At 40.9% G+C, this 27,757-nt stretch overlaps 1 protein-coding gene across 1 annotated transcript; it reads left to right on the forward strand.

Moving 5' to 3' along the window:
- Positions 1-27,135, forward strand: LOC132778835 (serum paraoxonase/arylesterase 2-like). Its single transcript, XM_060782231.2, has 9 exons — positions 1-231; positions 13,818-13,888; positions 14,070-14,125; positions 18,082-18,247; positions 20,458-20,584; positions 21,896-22,096; positions 23,319-23,400; positions 24,695-24,823; positions 25,993-27,135. The coding sequence occupies exons 1-9, from the start codon at positions 158-160 to the stop codon at positions 26,185-26,187; spliced, it is 1,101 nt and encodes a 366-aa protein (XP_060638214.2). The 5' UTR covers positions 1-157; the 3' UTR covers positions 26,188-27,135.
- The last annotated feature ends 622 nt before the right edge of the window (positions 27,136-27,757 follow it).

Here is a 27,757-nt window from a genome sequence, read left to right on the forward strand (position 1 = left end):
CACTCCACTCCGGTTGGAGGCGCAATGCTGGTTCGCAAAGGCACGAAGGCGGTTCCCACGAGTGGGAGGCACCCCGGAGCCTCCTTTCCCCTCCCTTTTGGGGACTCAAAGGAGCGCCGCTTTCCCTCGCTTCGTTTGCGGAGACTTTTGAGCCGCGATGAGAACGCTCCTGGTGCTGGCGATGGTGGGCCTCCTGGCTGCTCTGATTGGGGAACGCTACATGGCCCTCCGGTGAGTCTCCTCCAAAAGAAGGCGCGTCTGCACTTGAGAGTTAACGCGCTATCACACCGCTTTAACTGCCATGGCGCAATGGAACCCCCAGTACAATCCTCAGGATCCCATAGCACAGAGCCATTGCAGTTAAAGCAATGTTATACTGCATTCACTCTATAGCAGATATGAGCAAACTTGGGCTCTCCAGGTGTTTTGGATTCCAACTCCCACCATTCCTAACAGCCTCAGGCCGCTGAAGGGGAAAAAGAAGCGGCCTGAGGCTGTTAGGAATGGTGGGAGTTGGAATCCAAAACACCTGGAGAGCCCAAGTTTGCTTATACCTACCCTATAGTATAGATCAGTGTTTCTCAACCGTCCTAATCCCTCAACCCCTTAATACCGTTCTTCATTTTCTGATGACCCCCAACCATTATTTTTGTTGCTACTTCATAACTGTAATTTTGCTACTGTTCTGAATCGTAATGTGAATATCTGATATGCAGGATGTATTTTCATTCACTGGACCCAATTTGGCACAAATACCCGATACGTCCACATTGAAATACTAGTGGGGTTGGATTGATTTTGTCATTTGGGAGTTGTAGTTGCTGGAGTTTATAGCTCACCTACAATTAAAGAGCATTCGGAACTCCACCAAGGATGAAATTGAGCCAGACTTGGCACACAGAACTCCCATGACCAACAGAAAATATTGGAAGGCTTTGGTAGGCATTGACATTGAGTTTGGGAGTTGTAGTTCACCTACATCCAGAGACTGAAATAATGATGAATTGGATCAAACTTGGTACGAATACTTGATATTCCCCAATGTGAACACTGGTGTAGTTTGTGGGAAATAGACTTTGATATTTGGGAGTTGTAGTTGCTGAGATGTATAGTTCACTTACAATCAAAGAGCTTTCTGAACTCCACCAATGAAAGAATGAGGCCAAACTTCCCACACAGAGACCCCTATGCTTTGAAGGTACTGATTGGCACGAGTCTCCCTCCAGCCTTGCACGCTCTCCCTCGCCTTTACATGTACCGAGCACGTCTGCTCTCCCCTCCCCACTTGGTGTCTCAGAAACAGCTCTCCCCTTGGCTGAGAGGGCAGCCAATCACAGTGGAGAAGGGCTTTTGGTGGGAGGATTCACAATCTTTCCAATAAGGAACAGAAGGACAGGCGGAGAGATCTTCAGCCTTCTCTGCTAAAGGGGTTCCAAAGACCATCAGAAATATATGTTTTCTGATGGTCTTTGGTGATCCCTCTGAAACCCCCTTGCAACCTCCAGGTTGCGAGTATAGATGCACCCTAGAATTCTCCTGCTTTTCAATGGGGTTAGTCCACACTGCAGCGAGGACTGTGTGTACACTTCAAGGTGGGATTAAGGGTGGATCTATTCTGCACTGTAGAATGGATGCAGTTTTGCACCATTTGAACTACTGCTACTATATTAGTTCTACAGACTAGATGCACCCCAAGATATCTCACGATATATATGCAAATCTGGGGGAAACTAATCAGAAAGACAGAACATTTCTGGAACTCTACCTAACGTAAAACCTGCAGCGACCTGTTGGTTAGCAATCTGGGCCAATGTTCATTTGTCCCAGTTGGAAACATTACTCAGATAGTACATTTTGGAAGTCTAGTTACGTTGTTGCATAAATATTAGACAAGTAACTGCATCATTTGTGCTGCTGATGGGTAAGTAAATGCAACAACTAACTTTCAAGCCAGTATTCTCAGGAAACCAAACTGAAGCTTTAGAAAATCCTTCTTATTTCAAGGCTGGTTGAATATAAAGGAGCCGTTGGAGCGTGCAAGGAATCAGTTAATGTGTGTGTCAACTGCAAAATAAGATGCATGAAGCTGATTGGTCGGGTAATGCTTGGAGAGATGGCTAAGTCTGGGACTTTTGAATACAGTTACATTTTTGTTCAGGCTTGAGCTATGCAAGTGCAGAGAGAGAGTGTGTGTTAGAAGAAAGAAGCAGAGCTTGATGCGTACTCTTGCTTCAGGAGCTGCTGAAGGAGTCTATCCACATGGATGGAAAAAGACTATTTTAAACCTCTCGTAAAAGGACATTATGTGAATTGATGCAACTTATCACATTGTACATACGTTCTTCTGAACTGCGAAGAGTAAACTACTTGTTCTTTACTATTCATCTGTGTGGCATATTTTTTTTTATCTGACAAGGCAGTGTGGGCAGATCAAACATGAAATACATGTGGTTTATTTTACATTACACCACAGGGATTAGGACTCAGAGTGAGAAGGGTTCAAATCCCAGCTCAGCCATGGAAACTCACTGTGCAACATTGGGAAAAGCTGCAGTTTGACCTCACTTTGATCGATTTGGGTCAATGCTATGGAATGCTAGGAGTTGTTAGGTGAGGCACCAGCACTCTTTGGCTGAAAAGATGAAAGACCTGGTAAAACTATAACTCCCACCATTCCATTGCATTTACCGTCAAACTGCATTCATTCAACACTGTAGAGTAGATGCACTCATAGTCACACTCTCTCAGCTTCAAAGGAAGGCAATGGCAAACTTCTCTGAATAAATCTCTCCAAGAAAACCCTTTCATAGTTTTGCCTTAGGGCCACCATAAATTGGCATTGATTTTAAGGCACACAACATACAAAAATCCTTAATTTTTTTCATGTGAGGAGCAACTTGAGAAACTGCAAGTCACTTCTGGTCTGAGAGAATTGGCCGTCTGCAAGGATGTTGCCCAGGGGACACCTGGATGTTTTACCATCCTGTGGGAGGCTTCTCTCATGTCCCCGCATGGGAAGCTGGAGCTGACAGATGGGAGCTCACTCTTGGATTTGAACTGCCGATCTTTTGACCGGCAGTCCTGCCAGCACAAGGGTTTAATCCATTACGCCACCAGGTTTTGTTAAGATTCATTTTGTATTCTTTGATTTCTTACACACTGGCTGGTGAGTAGGACCAACTTAACGTATTACCAAGTAGGACTAACATCATAGTAAAGAGTTCGTCATCAGGTTTTTTGTAGCATATTAAATATGTGAGCAGAACATATTAAATAATTATACATCAGATTAAATAATTAGCATATTAAACAATTACTAAGTTTTGCTGTAGCATATTAAATATGCGTAGGAGTGATTTAGCATATTAAGTAATTATACATCAGGTTTTGTTGCAACATTTGGGTAGTCATATACTTATGCGAATGTTACAGTAAACACTTGTGTGTGATTATTTAATACTATATTAAATCAGGCAGAAATACTGTGAGAAGTACAGGGTTAGTCAAAATGCATAGGCCAATAAGCCATTCAGTTGAATGGCTTATTGGCCTATGCATTTTGACTAACCCTGTACATTGCAAAGGAATGCATAGTAGTCTCTTTATTTCCCCTTTTATCTTATTTGAACTTTGGCAAGAGTGCTCTGTAAATAAGCTTATGTTGAAATTTTGCTGATAAAGTGGAAGTAGATAGTGATTTCTTTTACAATAACTGAAGTTAATAGATAATCTATCTGCTGGATAAGATCTCTCGGGACAATAGAGAAGGAATAACCATGGCTTGATCTGTTTGCCCATCATCATCATTGATTTATTATCGTCCCATTCCTCTTGTTGTTGTTGTGTTCCTTCCTTTGTTGCCTTCAAAAATACTACTATATGTTGGAAAGAAATGCCAAAAGATAAGCTGATTCTGCAAAGTACCAGGAATAAGAGAACTTATAGTTTAGTGCATTTCAAACTAAGATGGCTTTTCTTCAGGGGAAAGCAAATACGCACACACACACGGGTTGGAACTTTAATAATGGAAACTATTTATTTACATATAATACAAAAGAGATACATGCCACCAATTTTTACAGTCCTTCAATATAGCCGCCAGCATTGTGTACAACCAGTTTCCAAAGATGTGAAAGTTGTAGGATATCTGTTGCAGTGCCTGTTCTGTTGATAGTTTGAATGGAGCGGACTACTGCTGTTAGAATTCTGAAGCGAATGCCACAAAGTGGTTCCTTCATCTTAGGAATTAAGTCAAAGTCACAAGGGCTTAAGTCTGGGGAGTATGGTGGATGGTACAGCACTTCCCAGCCCCATCTGAGATGGTGTTCCTAAAATGAGCAGTAATACTGTGCATTGATGGTCTGATGTAGGGGAACGGTATCCGTTAGGATGACACCATCACAGTCGTACACAAGAATCACCATAACTTTCACATTGCTGGGGTTCTGACAAAATTTCGAACTTTGTGGTAACCCGTAATGACACCATTCATTCGATTGGCATTTCAGTTCCGGCTGGTACAATCTGGTCCAAGTCTCATCCAGCGTAATGATGTGGCGTAAGAAAGCCTCTCCTCGCTACGAGCAGCATTGTATCGTAGCCATTGGTGGAACTCATTGTGAAGCAAATTTTCTCATGCCCAGGCACTCCTTCAGAATGTGGAGCACAGCCGTATGCGCAAATCCTGTATTTCGGGCCAGCTCACAAATTGTATGGTGTCGATCACTGTCAACAAGTATGGCAACAGCATTCACTACCGCTTCGCTGACACTAGGACGACCTGGCCGATGCATGTCTGCCACGTTTTGGCGTCCTCCGTTGAAGGCTTTTACCCACCTTGCCACTGTTCTGTAAGGCAATGCAGATTCCCCGCAAACCTCTTTAAGACCTTGATCACACTATTATGCTGTATGACCTCTGGCACATTCAATCTTTATCCAACTCTGTTGTTCTTGTTTCAAAAACATAGTGACAACACTTACTTTAGACTGTTAGCTAATATGAGGCCCAATTTTCCGCGTCACTCCGCATACGCGTGACATGGGAAGGGTGAGTCTTTTTGCTCAGTTTTTTTTTTTTTGGTCGTGTCAGGAGCAACCGCTCCTGTTGTGAGAGAATTGGCCATCTGCAAGGACGTTGCCCAGGGGACACCCGGATGATTTCTGATGTTTTATCATCCTTGTGGGAGGCTTCTCTCATGTCCCCTCATGAGGAGCTGGAGCCAATAGAGGGAGCTTATCCTCCGCTCCCGGGATTCGAACCTGCGACCTGTCAGTCTTCAGTCCTGTCAGCACAGGCTTTAACCCACTGCGCCACCGGGGGCTCCTTTTTGCTCAGTGGTGAGGTAGGTATGTAACTAACGTGGTATACGCAACATTCTTTGGTTTTGTTGTGTGGCAGTGTTGCCATTATTAAAGTTCCAACCCTCGTACATATACTCATACCGTTGGAAATAGCAAACTTCTCCAAGCCTCCTATACTAGATATTTGTTATGTATGTAATTGAGATTGCTATATATTGTATGTATATATGGGCATACAGTTTTTCCCTTAGCTCTATGTTGTTTAAGGTTGTGGGAGGGACTAAATACCATGTGACCAGATCTGGGACTATTCAGACTGAGACTCCATTTTAGAAGTCAGTATAGTTGAACCTATTATAGTACTCAGTATGCATCAGTCAGTCAGTACAGTTGAATATAGTATAGTAGTAAGTATTCATTAGAACAGTGTTTTTCAACCTGGGAGTCGGGACCCCTAAGGGAGGTGTCAGAGAGGTCTCCAAAGTCCATCAGAAAACACAGTATTTTCTGTTGGTCACGGGGGTGCTGTGTGGGAAGTTTGGCCCAATTCTATCGTTGGTGGTGTTCAGAATGCTCTTTCATAAACTAGAAATCCCAGCAACTACAACTCCCATATGTCAAGGTCTATTTTACCCAAACTCCACCAATGTGCACATTTGGGCATACTGAGTATTTGTGCCAGTTTGGTCCAGATCCATCATTGTTTTAGTCTACAGTGCTCTCTGGATGTAGGCGACCTCCAAAACTGAAGATCAGTGACCACCAAACCCTTCTAGTATTTTCTGTTGGTCATGAGAATTCTGTGTGCCTAGTTTGGTTCAATTCCATTGTTGGTGGTGTTCATAATGCTCTTTGATTGTAGATGAACTATAAATTCCAGTAACTACAACTTCCAAATGACAAAATCAATCCCCCCCCCCAACCCCATAAGTATACAAATTTAGGCATATTGGGTATTTGTGCCAAACTTGGTTCAGTGAATGAGAATACATCCTGCATATCAGATATTACATTTCAATTCATAACAGTAGCAAAATTACAGTGAAGTAGCAACAAAAATAATTTTATGGTTCAGGTTCACCACAACATAAAGAACTGTATTACGGGGACATGACATTAGAAACGTTGAGAACCACTGTATTAGAAGTTAGTTAAGTACAGTATGCATCAGAAGAGAGTGTTAATCTATATGCAACAGAGAAGAGACTCTGTTGCATATAGATCGCTTAAAGAACAGAATGCTTAAAGAACAGACTGTTTAAACTTTGAACCAATAAGTAATGTACCTGTATGCTGAATACATGAAGTTTTGTAAACAAATCAACTGTGTTAACTTTTAACGTAGACTACTTATTTTTGGTCTCTTGAGAACATGATTTAAAAGCAATACATTTTATGGGAGTGTGTATTTTGGACAATTGAAATGACCCTTCTGAACATCTGCTACATATTTTATGCATTGCCATATCTTTGTTCCTAACAGTTCAAAGAGAAAACCATGGATATCAGTCTGAGAAACCTAAATTGCCTTGCATGAATACTAGTGGATATTTACAACTAAGGGCGGTTCCAGACCATCCTTTATCCCAGGATCATTCACTTTTTAAAAAAGCGGATGTTCCTGGGGACTGTCTACACCCACTCCAGAAAGTTCATGCTTTCTGAGGTGGGTGTCCAGACCACTTACTACAAGTGGTCTGAGCCCGACCACATGCACAATGGAGGACTTTTTTAAGTGACTCCAGAGACACTCCAAGTGGCCAGCTTCTGGTCAAAGGAAATTTAGTATAATACCAAGTTTTTAACTTTGTTTGTGGTTTTTCTAAACATTATAACTATACTCTCAATTCGCTTCTGACAGGATAAATAAATAAAAAGTTTTTAAAAAATCACTGTAGTGATTGGTGCATAGCAAAACTAAGCTTTGTTTTTTGGATTTTCCCCTCTGAATATTTTCACGTTGTGGGTACAGAACCCCTTGATACAAAGAGCCAACTTTACTACATATTTTAAATAGTTTCCACTAGTAGTGATGAATTTACACAATCTTTGAACCCATTCTTCACATCCATGTTGGAAAATAATCTTTTGAGTATTCCTTGGTCCAATGCGTAATCATGTCTTCCACTTTGCCTATATCATTGGAGTGTCATCTCACAAGGCTTTTCAAAGAACTGGAAGTCTGAAGATAACAGATCGAGGCTGCCATATAATCCGGTTCAAAGCAGACAATTTGGAATTTGTATGGCTGTATAGATGGGGCCTAAGGCAGAAGTAATAAATGCTTGGCAAAAGATAAGGATGGGAACCTTTGTAAGCCTGTGTTAAAACAATATGTCCCTAAACCACTGCTCTAGTAAACTCCTTGGCATTACAAATGTAATTTTGGCTACTGAGACAGAAATGTCTCTAAAATAACAACAGTTCGTATAATCATAAAGTAGAAGGGCAGGGTATGGGAATATTTGGAAGCTCATTGTATTTGATTAGCTTGCCAGACAATTGATTTTATTCTTGGGTTGTTGTAGGTTTTTTCCGGCCTATATGGCCATGGTCTAGAGGCATTCTTTCGTGACGTTTTGCCTGCATCTATGGCAAGCATCCTCAGAGGTAGTGAGGTCTGTTGGAACTAGGCAAAAGGGTTTATAAATCTGTGGAATGACCAGGGTGAGACAAAGGACTATTGTCTGCTGGAGCTAGGTGTGAATGTTTCAACTGACCACCTTGATTAGCATACAATGGCCTGACTGTGCCTGGGGCAAACTTTTGTTGAGAGGTAATTAGATGTCCCTGCCTACTTCCTCTCTGTTGTTGTGCTGTTGCAATTTTAGAGTTTTTTAATACTGATAGCCAGATTTTGTTGATTTTCATGGTTTCCTCCTTTCTGTTGAAATTGTCCACACGCTTATGGATTTCAATGGCTTCTCTGTGTAGTCTGACATGGTGGTTGTGGGAGTGGTCCAGCATTTCTGTGTTCTCAGATAATATGCTGTGTCCAGGCTGGTTCATCAGGTGCTCTGCTATGGCTGACTTCTCTGGTTGAAGTAGTCTGCAGTGCCTTTCATGTTCCTTGATTCGTGTTTGGGCAATGCGTTTGGTGGTCCCTATGTAGACTTGTCCACAGCTGCATGGTACATAGTAGATTCCTGCAGAAGTGAGAGGATCCCTCTTGTCCTTTGCTATAAACAAGATTTTATTCTTGTTTATATTGGATTACACTAATTTATTTAATTACTAAATATGAAAGATGAAGCAGAGCTTGGAAAAAGCTACTTTTAAGGACTGTTTGGATTGTTATTGCCTCTGATAGTTTTGATCCCAAAACTGTTGGAATGATATACATACTCAAGTGATAATAAGCTCCCAAATTAATCTTTTCAGTAGACATGTAAAGGCTTGCTTTGTTAGATAACTTATTTTACAGGGAGAAGCTGGTGGAACATCCACTTTGGGATGAATCATTCCTACAGGATATGGGTATTTTATTTATTTATTGTTTTAATAGCATGTTGTATGTGGTTGTTACTTTAAGACATTATTAATAGTGTTTTAAAACCCTGTACTTTGTTTTAATTTGGATTATAAACTACATTGGGTCCTGTGCCACGAGAAAGGTGGAATATACATTAAAAATTCAAATTAAATGTAATTGAGCAAGCCATGGATGTGGCATATATTTCAGCTGGGAAGTTGCAATGCAGTTCAGAGATGTTATGGAAGAAAATATTTCATTGGTAGCCTAGGCCACAGGCAAAAGTGTGGAGCTGTTAATACAGCTTATGTTGTCCCAAAGGACTGTGTACTGACCATGAGTGAGACTTAAGAGAGACAGAATTGGAAGCTGCCCAAATTCCTGTTACAAGAGAGGCATTTCAAAGGTATTTCAGCCTTTTAGAAAGAGGGAAAAATACCTACGAAAACTATAGTATTATGAGGAGAGGAAATCTGGGGAAGGGCAGAGAGACTCTCAAACAGTGGGAGTGAGTTTTTACCCCACTACTCTGAGGTTGGATCTACACTGCCCTATATCCTGGGATCTAATCCCAGATTATGTGTGTTGAACTGGATTATATGAGTCTATACTGCCAGATAATCTGGGAAATGCCAAAAATCTGTTATCAGATCCTGGGATATGGGGCAGTGTATTTCCAGACTGACCATCCAAACTGTGTTCCAAAACATCCAAAGAAGGAGACTTCGAGGCAGTATATTCCACTGCTGAATCATTCTTACTGCCAGGAAGTTTTTCCTTACGTCAAAATGGAATCTCTTTTCCTGGAATTTGAATCCATTGCTCCATATCTTCACTTCACTTCACTTTATTTCTTAATTAGTCGCTCTCCACCAAGGTGCTCCGAGCGACTTACAGTCTAAAAATAGCATTTACACAATATAAAAACATTAAACATAAAAACATTCAACAGTGACTATTTGGCAAATTAGATCTGATTACTTAAATGCACAACCAAACAGCCAAGTCTTGAGTGCCTTTACAAAAGATCGCAACTCCAACATTGCTCTAATGTATGGAGGCAATGAGTTCCACAGAATTGGAGCATAGGTCAAAAAAGCTCTACGCCTTGTAGCTTCCAGGTGTACCTCCCTAGGGCCCAGTATGTATAGGGGATTTTCCTGGGTGGATTGAGGTGACCACTAATGGAGAAAAGGAATGAGGCGGTCCCTAAGATATAGAGGTCCTTGGCCATTTTGAGCTCTAAATGTCAGGATCAGTATCTTGTAAGTGATCCAATGTTCTATTGGTAGCCAATGCAGTTGTTGCAGAATCGGTGTAATATGGGATCTTATAGATGATCCTGCTAGCAGTCTGGCCACTGCATTTTGGACCATCCGAATCTTGTGGGTTGTTGACTTCGGAAGGCCGGCATATAAGGCGTTGCAATAGTCCAACCTCGTGGTGACTGTTGCATGGATTACTGTTGCCAATGCTTCAACTGAAAGGTAGGATGCCAATTTCCTTGCCTGGCGAAGATGAAAAAAGGCCTGCTTACTTATGGCAGTGATCTGGGCCTATATCGTCAGCGATGAGTCCAACACAACCCCAAGGCTTTTAACAGTGGCAGACGGAACCAGAGCTTCCCCATCGAAATCAGGCAGAGACTGGATTAATTCTGGCGGCTGGCCAGGCCAGAATATCTCAGTTTTAGCAGGATTCACTTTTAGTCTGCTTGTTCGCAGCCAACTCATCACTGCTTCCAAACACAGCCTAAATTTCTCAGGAATCGCGGTTCTCCCAGGTTTGAGACGCAAGAGTAGCTGGGTATCATCTGCATACTGGTAGCACTCTATGCCAAAGCTCCGCACCAGTCCAGCAAGTGGCCGGATGTAGATGTTAAATAACAGGGGCGAGAGGATAGCACCCTGGGGAACTCCACAGCAAAGGCAGGAGCTCTCAGAGCTTTGGCCTAACCACTCCACCCTCTGTCTCCGGTCCCAGAGGAACGAATTGAACCATTTCAGGGCTAAACCTCGTACACCAGACATAGCCAATTGATGAATCAGCAAGTCATGGTCGACGGTGTCGAATGCAGCTGTGAGGTCCAGGAGTACCAATGGCGCTGATCCGTCTCAGTCTAACTGACGACAAATTTCGTCAGTAATAGCTACCAAGACAGTCTTTGTCCCATGACCTGAACGAAAGCCTGATTGAAAGGGGTCCAAACCTGCAGTCTCATCTAAGAATTGCTGTAGCTGCCCCGCCACTGTCCGTTCAGTCACCTTGCTCAAAAATGGAAGGTTTGAAACTGGGCGATAGTTACTAGGTATGGCGGCGTCTAGGCTTGGTTTTTTCAAAAGAGGGTGGACCACTGCTTCTTTAAGGCAATCTGGAAAAATTCCTTGCTCCAAGGAGCTGTTAATGATGCTCCTTAAGGGATCTCGTAGTCCTTCCCAGCACCCCTTAACCAACCAGGAGGGGCAAGGGTCGAGGGAGCAGGTGGTTTATCTTGCTGCAGCTAGAGTCTTTTCCAGGTCTTCCATTTCTAATGGCACAAAATGTTCTAGAAGTTGGCCACTAGATGGCCAGAAGGCCTCTAGTTCCCTCGATGTGTCCTCTGTGGGAGGTAGCCCTTCACGGAGCAGATTGGTCTTATTTATAAAGTGGCTCTGGAAGATCTCTGCTGTAATATCTTGACTGGAGAGATATTCATCCTTTGTGTTGAAGATCTTTGGCCGGATGGGTTGGATTTGTGATGTTACGAACAATTTTAAATATTTGAGCAGGCCGAGATCTGGCGGATGCTATCAATGAGGAATTATATTCTTTTTTGGCCTCTCTGGTGGCGCTTCGTAGATTTTTTGATGTATTTCGAAAGCCGACTTCGATGTTTCATCAGGTTTCTTGCACCAATTACGTTCTAATCTCTTCCGCTCAAGTTTCATTTGACGTAATGTATCCGTGAAGCACGGAGATCTATTCCAGCGAGGGCGAAGAGCCCGTTTAGGGGCAACTATAAGGCAGTTGATATATTTTTGTTCCAGTTTTTCACTCGTTCACATAGAGAATCAGCGGTGTAATCCAGGTCTTTAAGGACACTCGAAAGTCTAGTAGGATCCATTAGCTTCCTCGGCCGCACAAAAAATTGTTCAGTCTCTGAACGCTGTGGAGGTGGAATCTCTATTTGAGTGTTCAAGATGTAGTGGTCAGACCAAGGAATCTCTAAGACTGAAGATAGAGTCACTTGTATTTCGATACTAAAAATCAAGTCCAAGGTGTGCCCAGCTCGATGAGTAGGACCGGTCACCATGAATGAGAAGCCCATTGTTTCAATAGATTTTACTAGGTCCCTTGCTATCGAAGAAGACAACAACCTATCTGCATGTACATTGAAGTCTCCCAATACGATGAGACTTGGGAACTTCAGGGCCCAGTCCGCCATAAGGTCTAATAACTTGGGGATGCTCTCATTCGAGGCCCCAGGGGCCCGATAAACTAAGAGGATAGTCACATTTTCCCTAGCAGCCAATGTCAAACTTATACAGTCGATACCCATAATATCTGAGGTAGGAATAGTTCTACTGGAGAAATTATCGCGAGCTACTGTTGCCACCCCCCCCCCACCTCGACCTCCCTTTCGAGATCTTTGAAGCATCTGGAAACCTGAAGGTGTTCGTTCATACAAGGGAATATTATCTCCTTCTTGTATCCAGGTTTCTGTAATGCATACTACATCTGTCTTCTGATCAACAATAAAGTCTCGAAGGGTCGCGGTTTTGTTCACCACTGACCTAGCGTTGATCAGTTGCAAGGTCAAGGGCGATGAAGGAGAAGGGTTCTCGTTATCATATTTAGGAATATCACATAATACAGATGGAAGCCGAATCTGTCGCTGACTTTGTCTCTTTTTAGAGACCAGCACGCTATCATTCTCCTATATCCCTCTCCCGATGATTACTGGGATTGTCCTCCCAGTACTGGGTTCATCTGTAATATCAATTAGGTGCCAGATGTTCGAAACACCTCCAGAAAAGGGAATGACACAAGGCCCAAGAGGGTATGATTTTGGGCACCAACCTGTGGGCAGAGCGGAGCTGGAGTAAATGCTAAGTCTCCTAAACGTCGTTTAGGGCGTGCAGGTGTTCCGTTGCACTGAGGGGACAAGCCCCTAACCACTGGGTTTTTAGAATGACCCTCCTCTGAGGCCCTATCTTCCCTGTTTGTGTTAATAGTAGCCCTAACTGGAGAGATATTCATCCTTTGTGTTGAAGATGACTTTGGCATTCTTGTCCCGGCCCCAAAACCAGCCCCCCAAAAGGTTCTGGTTTTGGAGCCTTTCTACTGGGCTCTGTGTTTGGATGGACTAGGGCTTGTAGCTCTTTCTGATACCTGTTCAGATCATTGACTTCTGGGCATTTCTTTGTTCTGTATGTCGGCGGAAGTGTTCTCCGCCTTCGCAGAAACCCTTCCAGACGCGATCTTACTCACTAGGGCATTCTGAGTTGGAGCTTCCCCAATATTTTTCTCAGGATCATGCTGGTACACTGTAGAATTAATGCACGTTAACATCACTTTAACTGCAAATGGTTGATGGTGTGGAATCATGGGAGATGCAGTTTGGTTAAGCACCAGCCCTCTTTGGCAGAGAAAGCCCAAGAACTATAACACTTATAATCCCATATCACTGAGCCATAGCAGTTCAAGTGGTGTCAAACTGCATCAGTTCTACAGTGTAGATCAGGCATGGACAAACTTCATCCCTCCAGGTGTTTTGGACTTCAACTCCCACAATTCCTAACAGCCAGTTAGCTGGCTGGGATTTCTGAGAGTTGAAGTCCAAGACACCTGGAGGGTTGAAGTTTGCCCATGCCTCATGTAGATGCACCCTTAGTATCTGGAGCAGCAGAAAACAAGCTAGCTTCTTCCTCAATTGTTTAATTGATGTGGGAAGCAGGCTGTTAAATTAATGCACTTTTAATGTGATACAATTGTGCTACTGTTGTGTTCTTATATCTTTTCTCCACTGTGTGTTAAGATTTTCTCCTGCCTTCCTCTTGCAGGCTTAGAGCTTGTGCTTCACGAGAACTGAAACCAAAGCGGCTCCCAAATTGCCATCTTATTAAAGGGATCGGTATGTCTTTTTCATGTCATGTTTGAACTGTTATCCTCAAATGTTATTGGATCATTTTTGTACACTCTCTAAAATAAATTCCACTCTGTTGATGTGAAAACTGCCAAGTTTCCCTCTGCTTCTTTTACTATCTAGGAACTATCTCTCTAACGTTTTTGATTGAGTTTTTTTTCCTTTGCAGAGAATGGTGCAGAAGATGTTGAAATACTTCCCAATGGCCTTGCTTTCATTAGTACAGTAAGTTTCCCCCCCCCCCCCCATTTGAAAAGTTGTGCTTGAGTTTATAGGGCACTAGAGGAATGACTGCAAATCGTGGTCTGCCTTCGGGTAATTTCCGATTTATGGAGACTCTGAGATGAACTTGACATGTGTTTTCTTGGCAAGATTTGTTCAGAGGGGGTTACAGTTGCTTCCTCTTGGCTGAGGATGTTGAAATTCGTGCAGTGAGTTTCTGTGGCTGAACAGGGATTCAAAGCCTGGTCTCCAGAGTTGTAGCTCTTTACTCAAACTACCAAATCATGCTGATTCTAAAGAATAGTTATCACTCTGTGTAATTTCAGTAAGTCAAATGCAGTGATGACTTATTACTCTGAGTCTACAAATATCACGTAATTATCTGTAATTTACATTATAATAGTTTAGCCATTATTTTATTATTTATCATGTCAGAAGCGAATTGAGAATACAGTTATAATGTACAGAAAAAAACACAAACAAAGTTAAAAACTTGGCCTTATACTAAATTTCTTTTGACCAGAAGCTGGCCACTTCAAGTCTCTCTGGTGTCACTGTAAGAAGGTCCTCCGTTGTGCATGTGGCAGGACTCTGACTGCATTGTAGTAAGGGTTCTGTGGTTTGCTCTTCTCCACACTTGCATGTCATGGATTTCACTTTGTAGTCCCATTTCTTAAAGTTGGATCTGCCTCTCGTGGTGCCAGAGCAGTTTGTTCAGCGCCTTCCAAATCACCCAGTCTTCTGTGTGCCCCGAAGGGAGTTTCTCTTCTGGTATCAGCCACTGATTGTGGTTCCAGGTTGTTACCTGCCACTTTTGGACTCTAGTTTGCTGAAGTGTTCATGCGAGTATCTCTGCAGATCTTAGGAAACTGTTTCTTGATATAAGTTGTTGGCACGCTGGCTGATATCCGAACCGAAGATGGGTTGGAGATGTCAATGCTTTGGACCTTTCATGCAGGCTGCTACTTTCTGATGGATGTCAGGCGGTGCAATACCGGCTAAACAGTATAATTTCTCCAGTGGTGTAGGGTGTAAACATTCTGTGATAATGCAGCATGTGTCATGTAGAGCCACATCCACTGTTTTAACATGGTGAGATGTATTCCACAGTGGGCAGGTGTATTCAGCAGCAGAATAGCAAAGCGTAAGGTCAGATGTCTTCACTGTGTTTGTGACCTGCTTATCTGTAGTGGTGAATATCACAAATTATGCACAGACTCCCCCCCCCCCCCCCACTAGTGTTAGTGTATTTTATGTGTGGCCCAAGACAATTCTCCTTCTTCCAATGTGACCCAGGGAAGCCAAAAGGTTGGACATCCCTGATCTATCTTTTCCTGGAGGCCTACCCTTTACATGCTATTAATATTTTATTTAATTTTTGTACTATGTATTCATAGTACTATTTTTGTATTATATATTCATTTTAATAGTATTATATTTTCTCTTTGTGTTGTAACCATGTTGTATACCACCTCAAATCATGAGGAGAGGTGGGTAACAAATAAAATGATTATTGCTATTATTGTTGCCAACTTTAATTCATAGGACGTTTTTTATTACCTCCTTTTGGGGGCTGAGAGATTGTGATATCTCCAATGAGTTTCTATGACTGATAAGGGATTTTAATGCTGTTCTCCTAGGCCTCTAGTCTAACAATCAACCCACAAGACTGTCAGAATGAGACCCTGGGGTCTATGCGCAGCAGAATTGAGGTTACCAGATCACACAGATGCAAAACAGGACACTGCAGTCTTCAGTTTCAGAAATAACTTCAAGTTTACTTAGTACATCTCAATACACGTCTACTTCTCAGCGGGCTACATCATGAACACTACAAAGCACAGCACACAACAGATTCCAGAACATTTGCTTATCTCATTTCTCTCTGGCTGGATCCTCCCCTTTTCTTCCCAGGCAGGAAAATTTGTTATCTAACTTCTGTCAAGGTCTTTACTCTCTCTGCCTCTAGCAACAACAATTCTAGCATACAATTGAACATAACTGAATCCATTTTGAATACATATGAACACCATTGTTAAACATATTGAAACACATTGAAAAACATACATGCATACTTTCAATAATCCTGACAAAGACTACACTGCTTTCTGTTGCGATCATACGTTGTTTGGTTGGTAAACAATATGGATAGAGACAAAAAGGTTTAGAAGCCCAGGTAGGATTCTTGGAACATTGTATAACAAAACTTGCAAGCCATTATTGTGTTGTCGAAGGTTTTCATGGCCGGAATCACTAGGTTTATTTATTTATTTATTAACTTTATTTGTACCCCGCTAGCATCTCCCGAAGGACTCGATGCGGCTTACAAAGGCCAAGGCCTCAATAAAACAACAATATAACAAATACACATAAACCATAAAACAAATCAAAACATGAAAGCAATAACAGTAAATAACAGGTTGCTTTGAGTTTTCTGGTCTGTATGGCCATGTTCCAGAAGCATTCTCTCCTGATGTTTCACCCATATCTATGGCAGGCATCTTCAGAGGTTATGAGGTCTGTTGGAAACTAGGCAAGTGTGAATATTGCAATTGGCCATCATTAGCATTTAATGGTCTTGCAGCTTCAAAACTTGACTGATTGCTCCCTGGGGGGAACCTTTGAATAAATCAGTGCCAGCTAACACCTTCCAAGAAAGGATTCCCCCAGGCAGCAATTAGCCAGTCCCCCCCCCTCCCCCAGACCCATTCCTGTGAGGCGTCCCAGAAGGATACGGTGATCTAGGGTATAAAAGGCACCTGACAGGTCCAAGAGAACCAACAGGGATGTACTCCCCCTGTCCAGTTCCCTATGCAGATCATCCACTATGGCAACCAAAGTTGTTTTCGTTCCATGTCCTGGCCTAAAGCCAGACTGTGTTGGATCCAGTTGGCCAGTTTCCTCCAAGAACACCTGGTGTGGCAAGGCCACCACATGTTCCATGACTTTGCCCAAAAAGGGGAGATTGGAAACTCCCCTTTTTATTGCAGCTTCTTTTTAAACTGACTGGAATCTTGCATTCCTGTAAGGAGGCATTAACTACCACCTCCACCCATTCAGCCAAACCCCCTCTGGCTTCTTTTATCAGTCAGGATGGGCAGGGGTCTAAGATGCATGTGTTTGCCCTTGCTTCTCCAAGTATCTTGTCCACATCCTTGAACTGCACTAATTGAAATGAATCTATCAAAACAGGACAAGCAGGTGCTCGTGTTACATCCTCAGAAACTGCTGTTAACATGGCGTCAAGGTCAGAGCAGATCAGAGCAACTTTGTCCGCAAAGAACTGAGTAAATGCTTCAGAATGAGCTGCCAGGTTATCTGAGTCCACACTGTCATATATTCCAGTTCTCTTCCTTCAGCTCTCTTGCTTGGATTACAGTTTCCAGGCCCTTTCCTCCTGTATCTTCCTTGCTTCCAGAGCCCTATTTCCCCTCCTACTTATCTTTTTACTGTATGGAAGAATGGGAATACCACCTGGGGTTTCTGTTGTTGTTATTTTGTTGTTATCATCATCATCATCATCACCATCATCATCATCACCACCACCACCACAAAGACTGGATAGCCATGTGTTAGGAGTGCTTTGATTGTACTTTTACTTCATGGCAGAAGGGTTTTGGACTGAATGGGCCCTGGGGTTGCTCCTATTACTATTATTATTACTACTACAGAGGCTGGGTTGCCATCTACCAGGAGCGCTTTATGCTTTTCCTACACGGCACAAAAGGGGGTTGGACTGGATTGCACCTGGGGTTTTCTACTAAAATACTGTTAAGTTTATGAAATGTGAGCAGGACATGAATAAAATATGAGCAGGACATGTACCTTAAGCTTGAGCTACCTATTTTGAAGTGCTGGATTAAAGGTATCAGGAAGCATGTCCACAAACCAGTTTGCAATTCTAGTGAATTGTTCTTAACAGTTGTGCAACAAAAGTTCTACTTTGTTTTGTTTTCAAGGGCTTAAGATACCCTGGGTTGAAAAGCTTTGCTCCCGATAAAAGAGGGGAGCTATTACTAATGGACTTAAATGAAGAAAACCCACGACCGATTGAGCTACGAATCAGCCGTGGTTTTGATCTGGCATCTTTGAATCCTCATGGGATCAGCGTATACATTGATAAAGGTAAGTTGATTTGGGCTGTAAAGGAAACAATTGCAACAAGAGACCTCCTTTTCCAGCTGTTTGCAGTTTTTGCAGTTTTCGCAGAGTCAGTGGGTAGCCAAAGTCTTTTTTTCCCTTTTTATTGTTTGCAAATTAAAACTCAATTTTCTCTGTTCCTTTGAAGCTACTCATTAAAGTCTAGGTGAAGAGTTTTGAAAAGTTACTTTGGGGACCAAAATCTCTCAGCTAGTGGCCAATGAGTACAGGAGAATTAGTAAAAGATCTGAAGATAAGTTTATGTGTCCTTCTGCTTAGGCTTGTGGACATCATAAGGCTTTCTTATTACAGCAGGCTTATGAAGAGAATCAGGGAAGAAAAAAGTGGGAGAATCCAGCGTTTTAGTTCTCATGCTTCATTCAATTTAAAAGGGCGTATCTTGAAATCTCATCTGTCAGTTTCATATACTGGGATGAAATTTTAACAGAGGAATCAATAGTTTGAGTCAGGGGGATTAGTAGGATCCCTCAGTCATCCACATTGGGGGGTACATCTCTCATCATGGACAATGAGGCAATCCCTTTTATTCCCAATGCATCAAGAAATGCCAGTATTTGAAGCTATTATAGGACCTCTGCTGGTTCCTATATTGTAGTGGTTTTCAATCTGTGGGTCCCTTGGTGTTTTGGCCTGCAACTTCCAGAAACCCCAGCCAGCTGACCAGCTGTCAGGATTTCTGGGAGTTGAAGGCTAAAGCATCTGGAGACCCACAAGTTGAGAACCACTTTCCTTAGGGAAGGAGGACTTAGACATGGTTTTGCCAGTTTTTTCTGGAATCTAGCACCACCAGGTATTTCTTATCCAAATAATAACCAGGGCTGGTCTGATTGGCTTTGAAAATCAAACGGGATCTGGTGTATTTACTTAGGCCTCTTCATTGATCATAACCAACTGGAAAACTAGCTGAGCTCTCTAACCTGTTCTGAATGTCTTGATCATCACCCCACCCCACCCCCACTCCCCAGAAATACTTAGAAAAGGAAGTTTCCTCAGAGGCTTGAGAACCCGTGGTTTTCATTTTACAAATATTTCTTTTCGTGTTGGAGATAAGAGGGAGATAAATATGTCAGAATTGGACAATAGCTATGCAAGGGCAATGCAATGACAAGAAAGGCTTAACTGTGATCTTTCTTTAGATGACGCTTTGCATTTGGAGAAGACACAAAAAGTATACAAAGGAATGAGATAGGTTTGTAAAACTTGCAATAGAGCTTAAGAAAAAACACACAAGAGTTATCCTTGTGTGCTAACATTACATGGTTCTCAACTTGTGGGTCTCCAGAAGTTTTGGTCTTCAACTCCCAGAAATACTGACAGCTGGTAAACTGGCTGGGATTTCTGGGAGTTGAAGGCCAAAACATCTGTGGAGACCCACAGGTTGAGAGTCACTGCTGTATTGGGTTTTTTTTTTTAAAAGAAGAAGTATAAGTTGGACTCAGGGGGTTATGATTTTGATGCATTTGGACACCTATTGAGGTTCAACTTTGATTGAGATGTGAAGACTGGGGGGGGGGGGGGATGAGAACAAATTGAGTCTTTTCCCCAGAAAAATAATTTTTAAAATGTGAACATTCTGATTTTAAAAATCTCTAGAGGAAGTCTTTCTCTCAATCCCACCGCTATCCTAGGCATGAGAGATTGGTTTCTACCAATTTATGGAACTCATTTATTTGGGAAATCCGGATGGCCCCTCTCTGCTGTCTTTCTGCTGGCCAATAAATACCCTTTTTATGCAAGGAAACTTTTTCTAGTGTGTTGTTGTCGAAAAAGCTTTTGATGGAAAGTGTAGTGCTCTATATTATCATGTTATGAGTGCTTTTTAATGTTATTTTTGTGTTTTAAAACATAAATTGAATTAAAATGTTCTCTTTAGAGATACCTAGATTTTCCTATGGATCACTATAGTCAGTTTCCACCAAAAGGTGGTCATAAGAGTCATTATGGAGGAGATAGAGATTTCTAGAGAGGTCCTCTAGGAATCTCTAGGTTCTTTCAGGTGAAAAGAATCAGGTTTTTTTTTTTCAGTTTTTCAACTTTTGTGAGAGTCCTAAATCTCTAACCCTGGGAATTTAGAGTCCCTATCAAAATGTTACTGTGACTTTATAAGCTCTCAAGAGTACCTGTGTTCTATTCCAAGTGTCTTCAAACTCACTTAACTATATGCTTCTCCCTAGATGATACTGTGTACCTTTTTGTCGTCAGTCATCCACAGTACAAGTCAGTGGTGGAGATTTTTAAATTCGTTGAGGATGACAATTCTCTGGTGCATCTTAAAACTATCACACACGAGCTCCTGCCAAGGTACCAAATAATGAATGGTCAAGGGTTTTCTTTTAAGGTAAGGTGGAGGGGACATGGATTGTAATAGGGAACATCATGGCAAGTGGGAGCTGGAGGGAGCACAAGGTAACATATTAAGTGAAGGGAAGTTGGTGTGTGGAGTGGAAGAATCAAATTGACTTGATTGGTGATGGATTTCAGAGACCACTGGTTAATTGTTTGGATTACAGTTTCCACATCTGGAAGTTTAACCATTGCAGATTTGATAAATATATTCTCAAGGTCCTCCAGCAAAACTCTTCTTGCCTAACAGTTGCACTATAGGAACTGGAGCTTCCTAGAGATAACATTTCTGTAGATACTTGTTAGTCTTCCAGCATGGTTCTGTGGTCAACCTGTGATGGATGTTGATCATAGCATTGCACTGGAGCACTTAAAGATTCCTTGATCCTCAGGATGTCCTTTTCAGTTTAAAAAAAATTGATGGGGTTTTCCTTCTTTTGTGGGCCCTGTGCCTCTAACCCAGGCATTGGCAAACTTCATCCCTCCAGGTGTTCTGGACTTCAACTCTCATAATTCTTAATAATGTGTGAGCTGTTGAGAATTGTGGGAGTTGAAGTCCAAAACACCCAGAAGGCTGAAGTTTGCCCATGCCTGCTCTAACCCTTGTGAAAGTGAAGGGATTGGTGTAGTGTGATTCCCCCCCCCCCCATTCATTGTTCCTTAAATACTGTATTTAGGTTAATTCTAATTGTCTGTGAAACCTATAGTTTCAGTTATATAAATGCTGGTATTTTTCAGTATTATAGAATAGGTCCAGTATCCAATTTTCTTCTTCTATCTTTTGTATTCTCCGTGTCTAGGCCGTGAAATGATTTTAGAGAGTGTGAAATATATTTGTCATTCTCTATATCTTTTGGGCAATTGTTTGACATCCACATCTAAATCCCTCCCTGACCACAACATGGACCCCGCCCAGTGTATCAAAACATCGCCATATTTCATCAGAGTTCCTATCAAAATGTTGCTGTGTCACTTCTCCCGTGTCACCATTTTTAAAGGAACATAAATGAAAACAGGCATTGGATAGGGAAGGAAATGTGCTCAGTGGCTTTCTATGCAGCTTTCAGTCAAAAATGCACCAGATTTTCCTTGAAATTGGGATCTAAGAGACTTTAGGAAACTGGCAGGAGTTTCAAGGATCACAGATGTGCGGTTCAGAAGTGACCAATTTCCTGTGGGTCATACTTTTCCGATGTATTTTTGATTTTGTATGAAAGCCTATACCATCACAGTTATGTATTCCTCTCTTTACTCTTTGCTGTTTTGCAGTGTGAATGATATCGTGGCTCTGAGCCCTGATAGTTTCTATGCTGCCAACGACCATTACTTCAGTCAACAAATCTTGAAGCTCTTGCAGGCGTTCCTGGGATTGAATTGGTCAAATGTTGTTTACTACAGTCCAAACGAAGTTAAAGAAGTGGCAGGAGGATTTTACTTTACTGCTGGTATTGGCATTTCACCTGATGGAAAGTAAGGTTTTTTTTGTCTGTTTTAAAAATATCCACATCACCTCTTGCCAAAAAAATAAAATAAAATCATACTCAGATTTTTGATACAGATGAAAAAAATGTAGCAAGAACATATTAAAATAACTAAATTTGAAAGAAGGAGAAAAAACAACAATGAATGTTACCAGCTTCAGGATGTAGTTTCTTTATTATCTTTCCAGTAAGACTGGCTTTCTTGGAAATGAATAGATTATGGACTAGGTGTCAAGTATCATGAAGCTTTTAAAGCTCTCTAAAGAAGCTTCAACACAGGTTGGGAACCATCACTGTGAAGGCCATGGTCAGCTGTGTCATGTCTGTAGATCAGCATATCTTGAGCAAAGCCATATCAGTTAGGATAAGTCAACATTTCCAAAAACTAGGTGGGAAACCCTAGCATACCTTTGTCTTTGCAGGCATCAGAGCTCAAATGTTCTCCAGTGCTAAATTTTACAGAAGTATTGCAGAATAGTATAAAGCAGCATCTATACATTTCTCAGTGAAAAGCATTGCTGTTGTCCTATCTCCAAACAGATATCTTTTTATGCTGCTAGCTTGCTATTTTTTAAAAAAGTATTTTCCTTTGCTAAATGTGGTGTTTTTCTGAAATGTAATAATAAGGTGCTAATACTGTACTTGACATCAACCTTAATGTGATAATGTTGTACTGACATCAACTTTAATGTGGAAATTAACTGATGCCTAGTCTTTAAATGTGCTGAATAAATACATATAATAATAATAATAATAATAATAATAATAATAATAATAATAATAATTTTATTGTTAAATCTCAACAGGACAAGTTATCATTTGGGCAAATCATAGTTGCGAGACATTTTGGCGACAAAGCAAAATGATTTATAAAAGCAAAAAAACGGGGGGTTTATTTTATTCTCCATACACAATTTGAGAATGTGCTCAGGATAGAATAGTTGAGATCAGTAATTGATATGCAGATAGCATTGAATCTTATACCTATTTGTGACATTTGGATAGAGTTAAGAGAAGAATGAATATTGTTTTTTTTTAATTGCATTGAAACTGCTTGAAATGTCAACCTAACCAACCATCGTAACTATTCATTTTCTGTTCCTGTTGTGAATGAATACATGATTTTTTTCACGGTGTTGGTAGACAGAATTCTTAAACACTGGGAAAGCATTAATGAAAAAAGACACTCAACCTTCTTCTTTCATTTCAAGGCATGTCTATGTTTCTGATTCATTGGGCAATAGCGTGCATGTCTTTGAAAAACATGCCAATTTCAGTTTGTCTCCTTTGAAGGTAAGCTACGTGTGTGGCCTTCATTTCCAAAACAAAATTAGACATATTGGGCATTTTCTTCCTGTTTTAAAAGATTATTTAGGTTACAGTATGCGTCCATGTGTACACATCCATTCATTTACATTAGGAAATAAATATTGTTGACACATTTGTATGTACAGAATATTCTGTTGTTTGCCGGTATCAGTGAGCTGTTGGTGACATTCTCTAAAACAGTGATTCCCAACCTGTGGTCCATGGACCACCAGTGGTCCGCAAGAACTAAAATATGGTCCTCAGTCTCACCATTACTACACCATCGCAATGAGAGTGACTGGTCTTGCGAAATACTCTTATAGTGCTGAGGCTTATTAAATATGGTTTTCTGTGGGCAAGCAGATGATGACTGCTGGATGACATATGTTCTGTATCAGAAACTAGAGCTGATGTGGTCTAGCCAACGCAATTTTCTGAATCAGCACCCCAAATAACCAAACTGAATCTAAAGTTGACCAAAAACCTTTGGTACTAATGTTGAAGAGTGGTCCCTGGTCCAAAAAAAAAAAAAGGTTGGAAACCACTGCAAAGTTCAGTAAATATAAGTCTGGTGGACTCATGTCTCCACAAGACAGCTTAAAATGTGCAAACAAATCCTTGAGGTTCATACCAAGAACCATGCAGGAGGGTTTCAGATGTAGGGCAAGACCACTGGGCTACAGGGAAAATAGTGATGGCTGCCCATAGACATCCGTGAAACTAAGAAGCAGTGTCTAGCACAGCCCTGCATGATTGAATTTGAAATATTTGTATACTTGCATTACTCAGGTTCTTTTCAATTACTTCTCAGGCTTCGGGAATTTTTTCTTAGGGCTTCATCATACTAGAGCATGGATCCACTTTAAATCTGGTTGCTGAGCATGGATCCACTTTAAATCCGGTTGCTGCCTCTTGTAACATTCTGGGGCTTTTAGTTTAGGGGAGGAGCCTTTAATGCTCAGCCAAGCAGGTCCTGGGCCTCACTAAACTACAAACTCCAGAATGATACAGGAGATAGTGGATCCATGCTGTAGTGTGATTGGGTCCTTAGGGGCTAGAAGGGCAATTGGAAGTATGCAGAAGTTTGCTATGATCTATGGATAAATCAATGTTTGGGTCCCAAACCTGCCCTCAAATTGTCCGTGAGATTGACTTACAGTTGAGTATATAGAGTAGAACCCCTGCAGGGGTACTAGTTACAATGTAATTGCTTTCAGCATTGCATGTGGTTATTGCAAGTTTTTCTTGAATGTTTCATGATTTCTCCTGTGTACTTTAGACATTACAGTTGGACAGTGTAATTGATAACATATCAGTTGATCCTTACACTGAAGACATTTGGATAGGCGGCCATCCCAATGGCATGAAGTTGGTCTTCTATGATCCAAATAACCCTCCTGGTTCAGAGGTAAGAAATTATTTTAGCAAGATGGGTAATAAATTTGTGATGTTTCATCTAGGATATAAGAAGGGATGTATAATTTTTAGTGTTTCTCCAATTTTTTAGACAATAATAACATAAGGACAATCAGCAGCAAGAAAAGAAAACCAAAACACAATGGAAACTATTCATTTTGTTATTTTTGTGTGCCATCAAGTCATTTTTGACAAATAACAAATATGGTTGCCGGCAACGAGAGAGAGCTTCTTGGTAGCTGTCCCGCTCCTTTGAAACTCCCTCCCCAATGAAATTAAAACTACCCCTTCCCTGTCATCTTTCAAGACCCAGTTGAAGACCTACCAGTTCAAGCAAGTTTTTGACAAATGAATTCAATTGCTAATGACAGCAAGGTCAATTTGCAAAGTGCTTAGCAAAATATACTATTTAATTGATGTGTCTCCACAATAATTGTAATTGGTTTTATATGTTTTTAATGCTTAATATTTATTTATATCTTATTTCTGGAGGTTATGATACTTTGTATGATTTTTGGCATGTATTTTATGTTAAATGTGCTTTGATTTGTATTGTACTATGTTGTGAGCTGCTTTGGGTCCCGTTAGGGAGAAAAGCAGGATATAAATATAAAAGTGGGATATATAAAGAGTGAAAAGAGGGGGGTTAGTTGAAGACAGTTCCATATTGTCTCCTGTGCTTTACTAATAATATAATATATTGTATATACATATAATATTTATAATATTATAATGTAATACAGTATAATACTAATAATACAATATTGTAATTATATATTTTATATTACATGTAATATTACTAATAATATTACAATATAATGATGTAGTACATATAGTAATATATAATACTGATATTGTACTATGCTAATAATTTAATATATTGTATGTATATATATATATCTTGTAAACCACTCTGAGTCCCCTTTGGGGTGAGATGGGCGGCATATAAATGTCGTAAATAAATAAATAAATAATAAAGATTTATTATTATACCATCAAGGCATTCCTTCTAACGTTTAGTCAAAATGTACCCTCCTGTAACTGAAGCATAAATGAGGGAAGGAATTATAGGTGGAAAAGATATGCTAACACAGGGTCAGATCATTTCTGAAACCCCCAAACAGGTTAAGTGTTAACCTGCATCAATTTTTGCTCTTTCAGGTAATTCGTATTCAGAACATTCTGTCTGAGAAGCCCACCGTCACCCAAGTGTATATTGATGATGGTTCAGTGCTTCAAGGAAGTTCCTGTGCTACAGTATATGATGGGAATCTGTTCATTGGGACTGTATTTCACAGACTCCTCCATTGTAAGCTGGACCCTAGCAGCGGAAAAGGTCAAAGTAATCAGAACTGAGCTTCTTGCCCTGTCCAGCTCTGAAATGCCTAACTTCATTCCAAATAGAATAACACGAGTTGTTTCTGGCCTTTTTCACATGCACCTTCCATAGAGAGAGAACTTTTATGGTCTTAACTAGAAGAAATTTTTTGGAAACACACACACATAAGAACAGTGAAAGTGGAAGACATGTTGGGCTTTTTATTACATCACTGTTTAAGATGGAGATTTACATTTTTCTAACATTCATAAAAAAGCAGAACCTGTGTTGCTTTTTCTTTTTGGGGAGGAGGGAAAGGGGATGGACAGCTGTGTCCAGGGTTTGATCTTGATCATCTGTTGGTAGCCGTCCTGAGTCCCGCCTTGGAGGTCGAGATAGGATGGGATATAAATGTTCCAAATAAATAAAAATAAGTAAATCTTTACGATTCATTAATGCTAAGAATTGTCTGCAGAAGGATGCATTTTCTTTTTGCCACGGGTTCTTTTGAAAACTCTGTAAACTGAGAACATTCATCTTCCAATGTATTCAGTACTACTCTTGACTTCTTTTCTTTCATTTTCTAACGTATGGTGCCTTAATGTCTATGTCTTGGATCCAGATTTCATGTTATGTGCCTTCAATGTGATTCTGACGTACGATGATCCTATCATAGGGTTTTCAAGGCAAGTTTTTTCCCCCATTGCTGTTCTGTAAAATGGAAAGAGAGTGGCTTGCCAAAGACCACCCAATGGTTTTCCATGGACGAGCTGGTGAGATTCAAACCCTGATCTCATGTAATCCCAGGTCATCTCAATTCACTATAGGACATTTGTTCTCATATCCAGATTTAGTCTTCATGGATTTAAGCCTGATTGATTGCAGTGGATCTTCTAGACTGACTGAATCTAACCCTGTACAGTTGGCCCTCTGAATCCGTGGATTCAACCATTTGAAAACATTAAAAAAGAATTTCCAAAAGCAAATCTTGATTTTGCCATTTTATATAATGGGCATCATTTTACCATGACATTGGTATGGTACTTGGGACTTGAGCAGCTATGGATTTTGGTATCCACAAGGGAGCAAGGAACCAGACCTCAGCAGAACCATGTCACACATGGAATTTATTCCTTTTTGCTGCACTGATATCTAGACAAGGGATTGTTATATATTCCCAGTGAGGTCTGACCTAGTTTTTAGTTGCAAAAATTATTCACATGGACAGCCAATGCCACCTTTGCTTTCTGATGGTTCAGTGTACCAAAACTTTGTTGTAGGCACAAACCACTAAATATTTGTATAAAATTACATTCCAGCCTTGTAGATAATGGATATAGAATCATAGAGTTGGAAGAGACCTCGTAGGCCATCTAGTCCAACCCTCTGCCAAGAAGCAGGAAAACCACATTAAAAGCACCCCTGAAAGATCGCTATCCAGCTTCTGCTTAAAAGAAGGAGTCTCCACCACACTCCGGGGCTGAGAGTTCCATTGCTGAACAGCTCTCACAGTTAGGAAGTTATGAAACATAAATGAATTACATGTTTAGACTTGCAACTCATCTCCAAAATATCTTAAGTGCATATCTGTAAATACAGATATTCCAG

This window comes from Anolis sagrei, chromosome 6 (genome assembly GCF_037176765.1).
Source record: "Anolis sagrei isolate rAnoSag1 chromosome 6, rAnoSag1.mat, whole genome shotgun sequence".
Taxonomy (NCBI): Eukaryota; Metazoa; Chordata; class Lepidosauria; order Squamata; family Dactyloidae; genus Anolis; species Anolis sagrei.

Bases quoted from the DNA above. Each gene is read 5' to 3' on its own strand.
- LOC132778835 (XM_060782231.2), top strand. From the start codon at position 158: ATGAGAACGCTCCTGGTGCTGGCGATGGTGGGCCTCCTGGCTGCTCTG. The intron at 22,097-23,318 runs GTAAGGTTTTTT...TTTCATTTCAAG, and splicing joins GGCATTTCACCTGATGGAAA to GCATGTCTATGTTTCTGATT. The intron at 23,401-24,694 runs GTAAGCTACGTG...TGTGTACTTTAG, and splicing joins TCAGTTTGTCTCCTTTGAAG to ACATTACAGTTGGACAGTGT.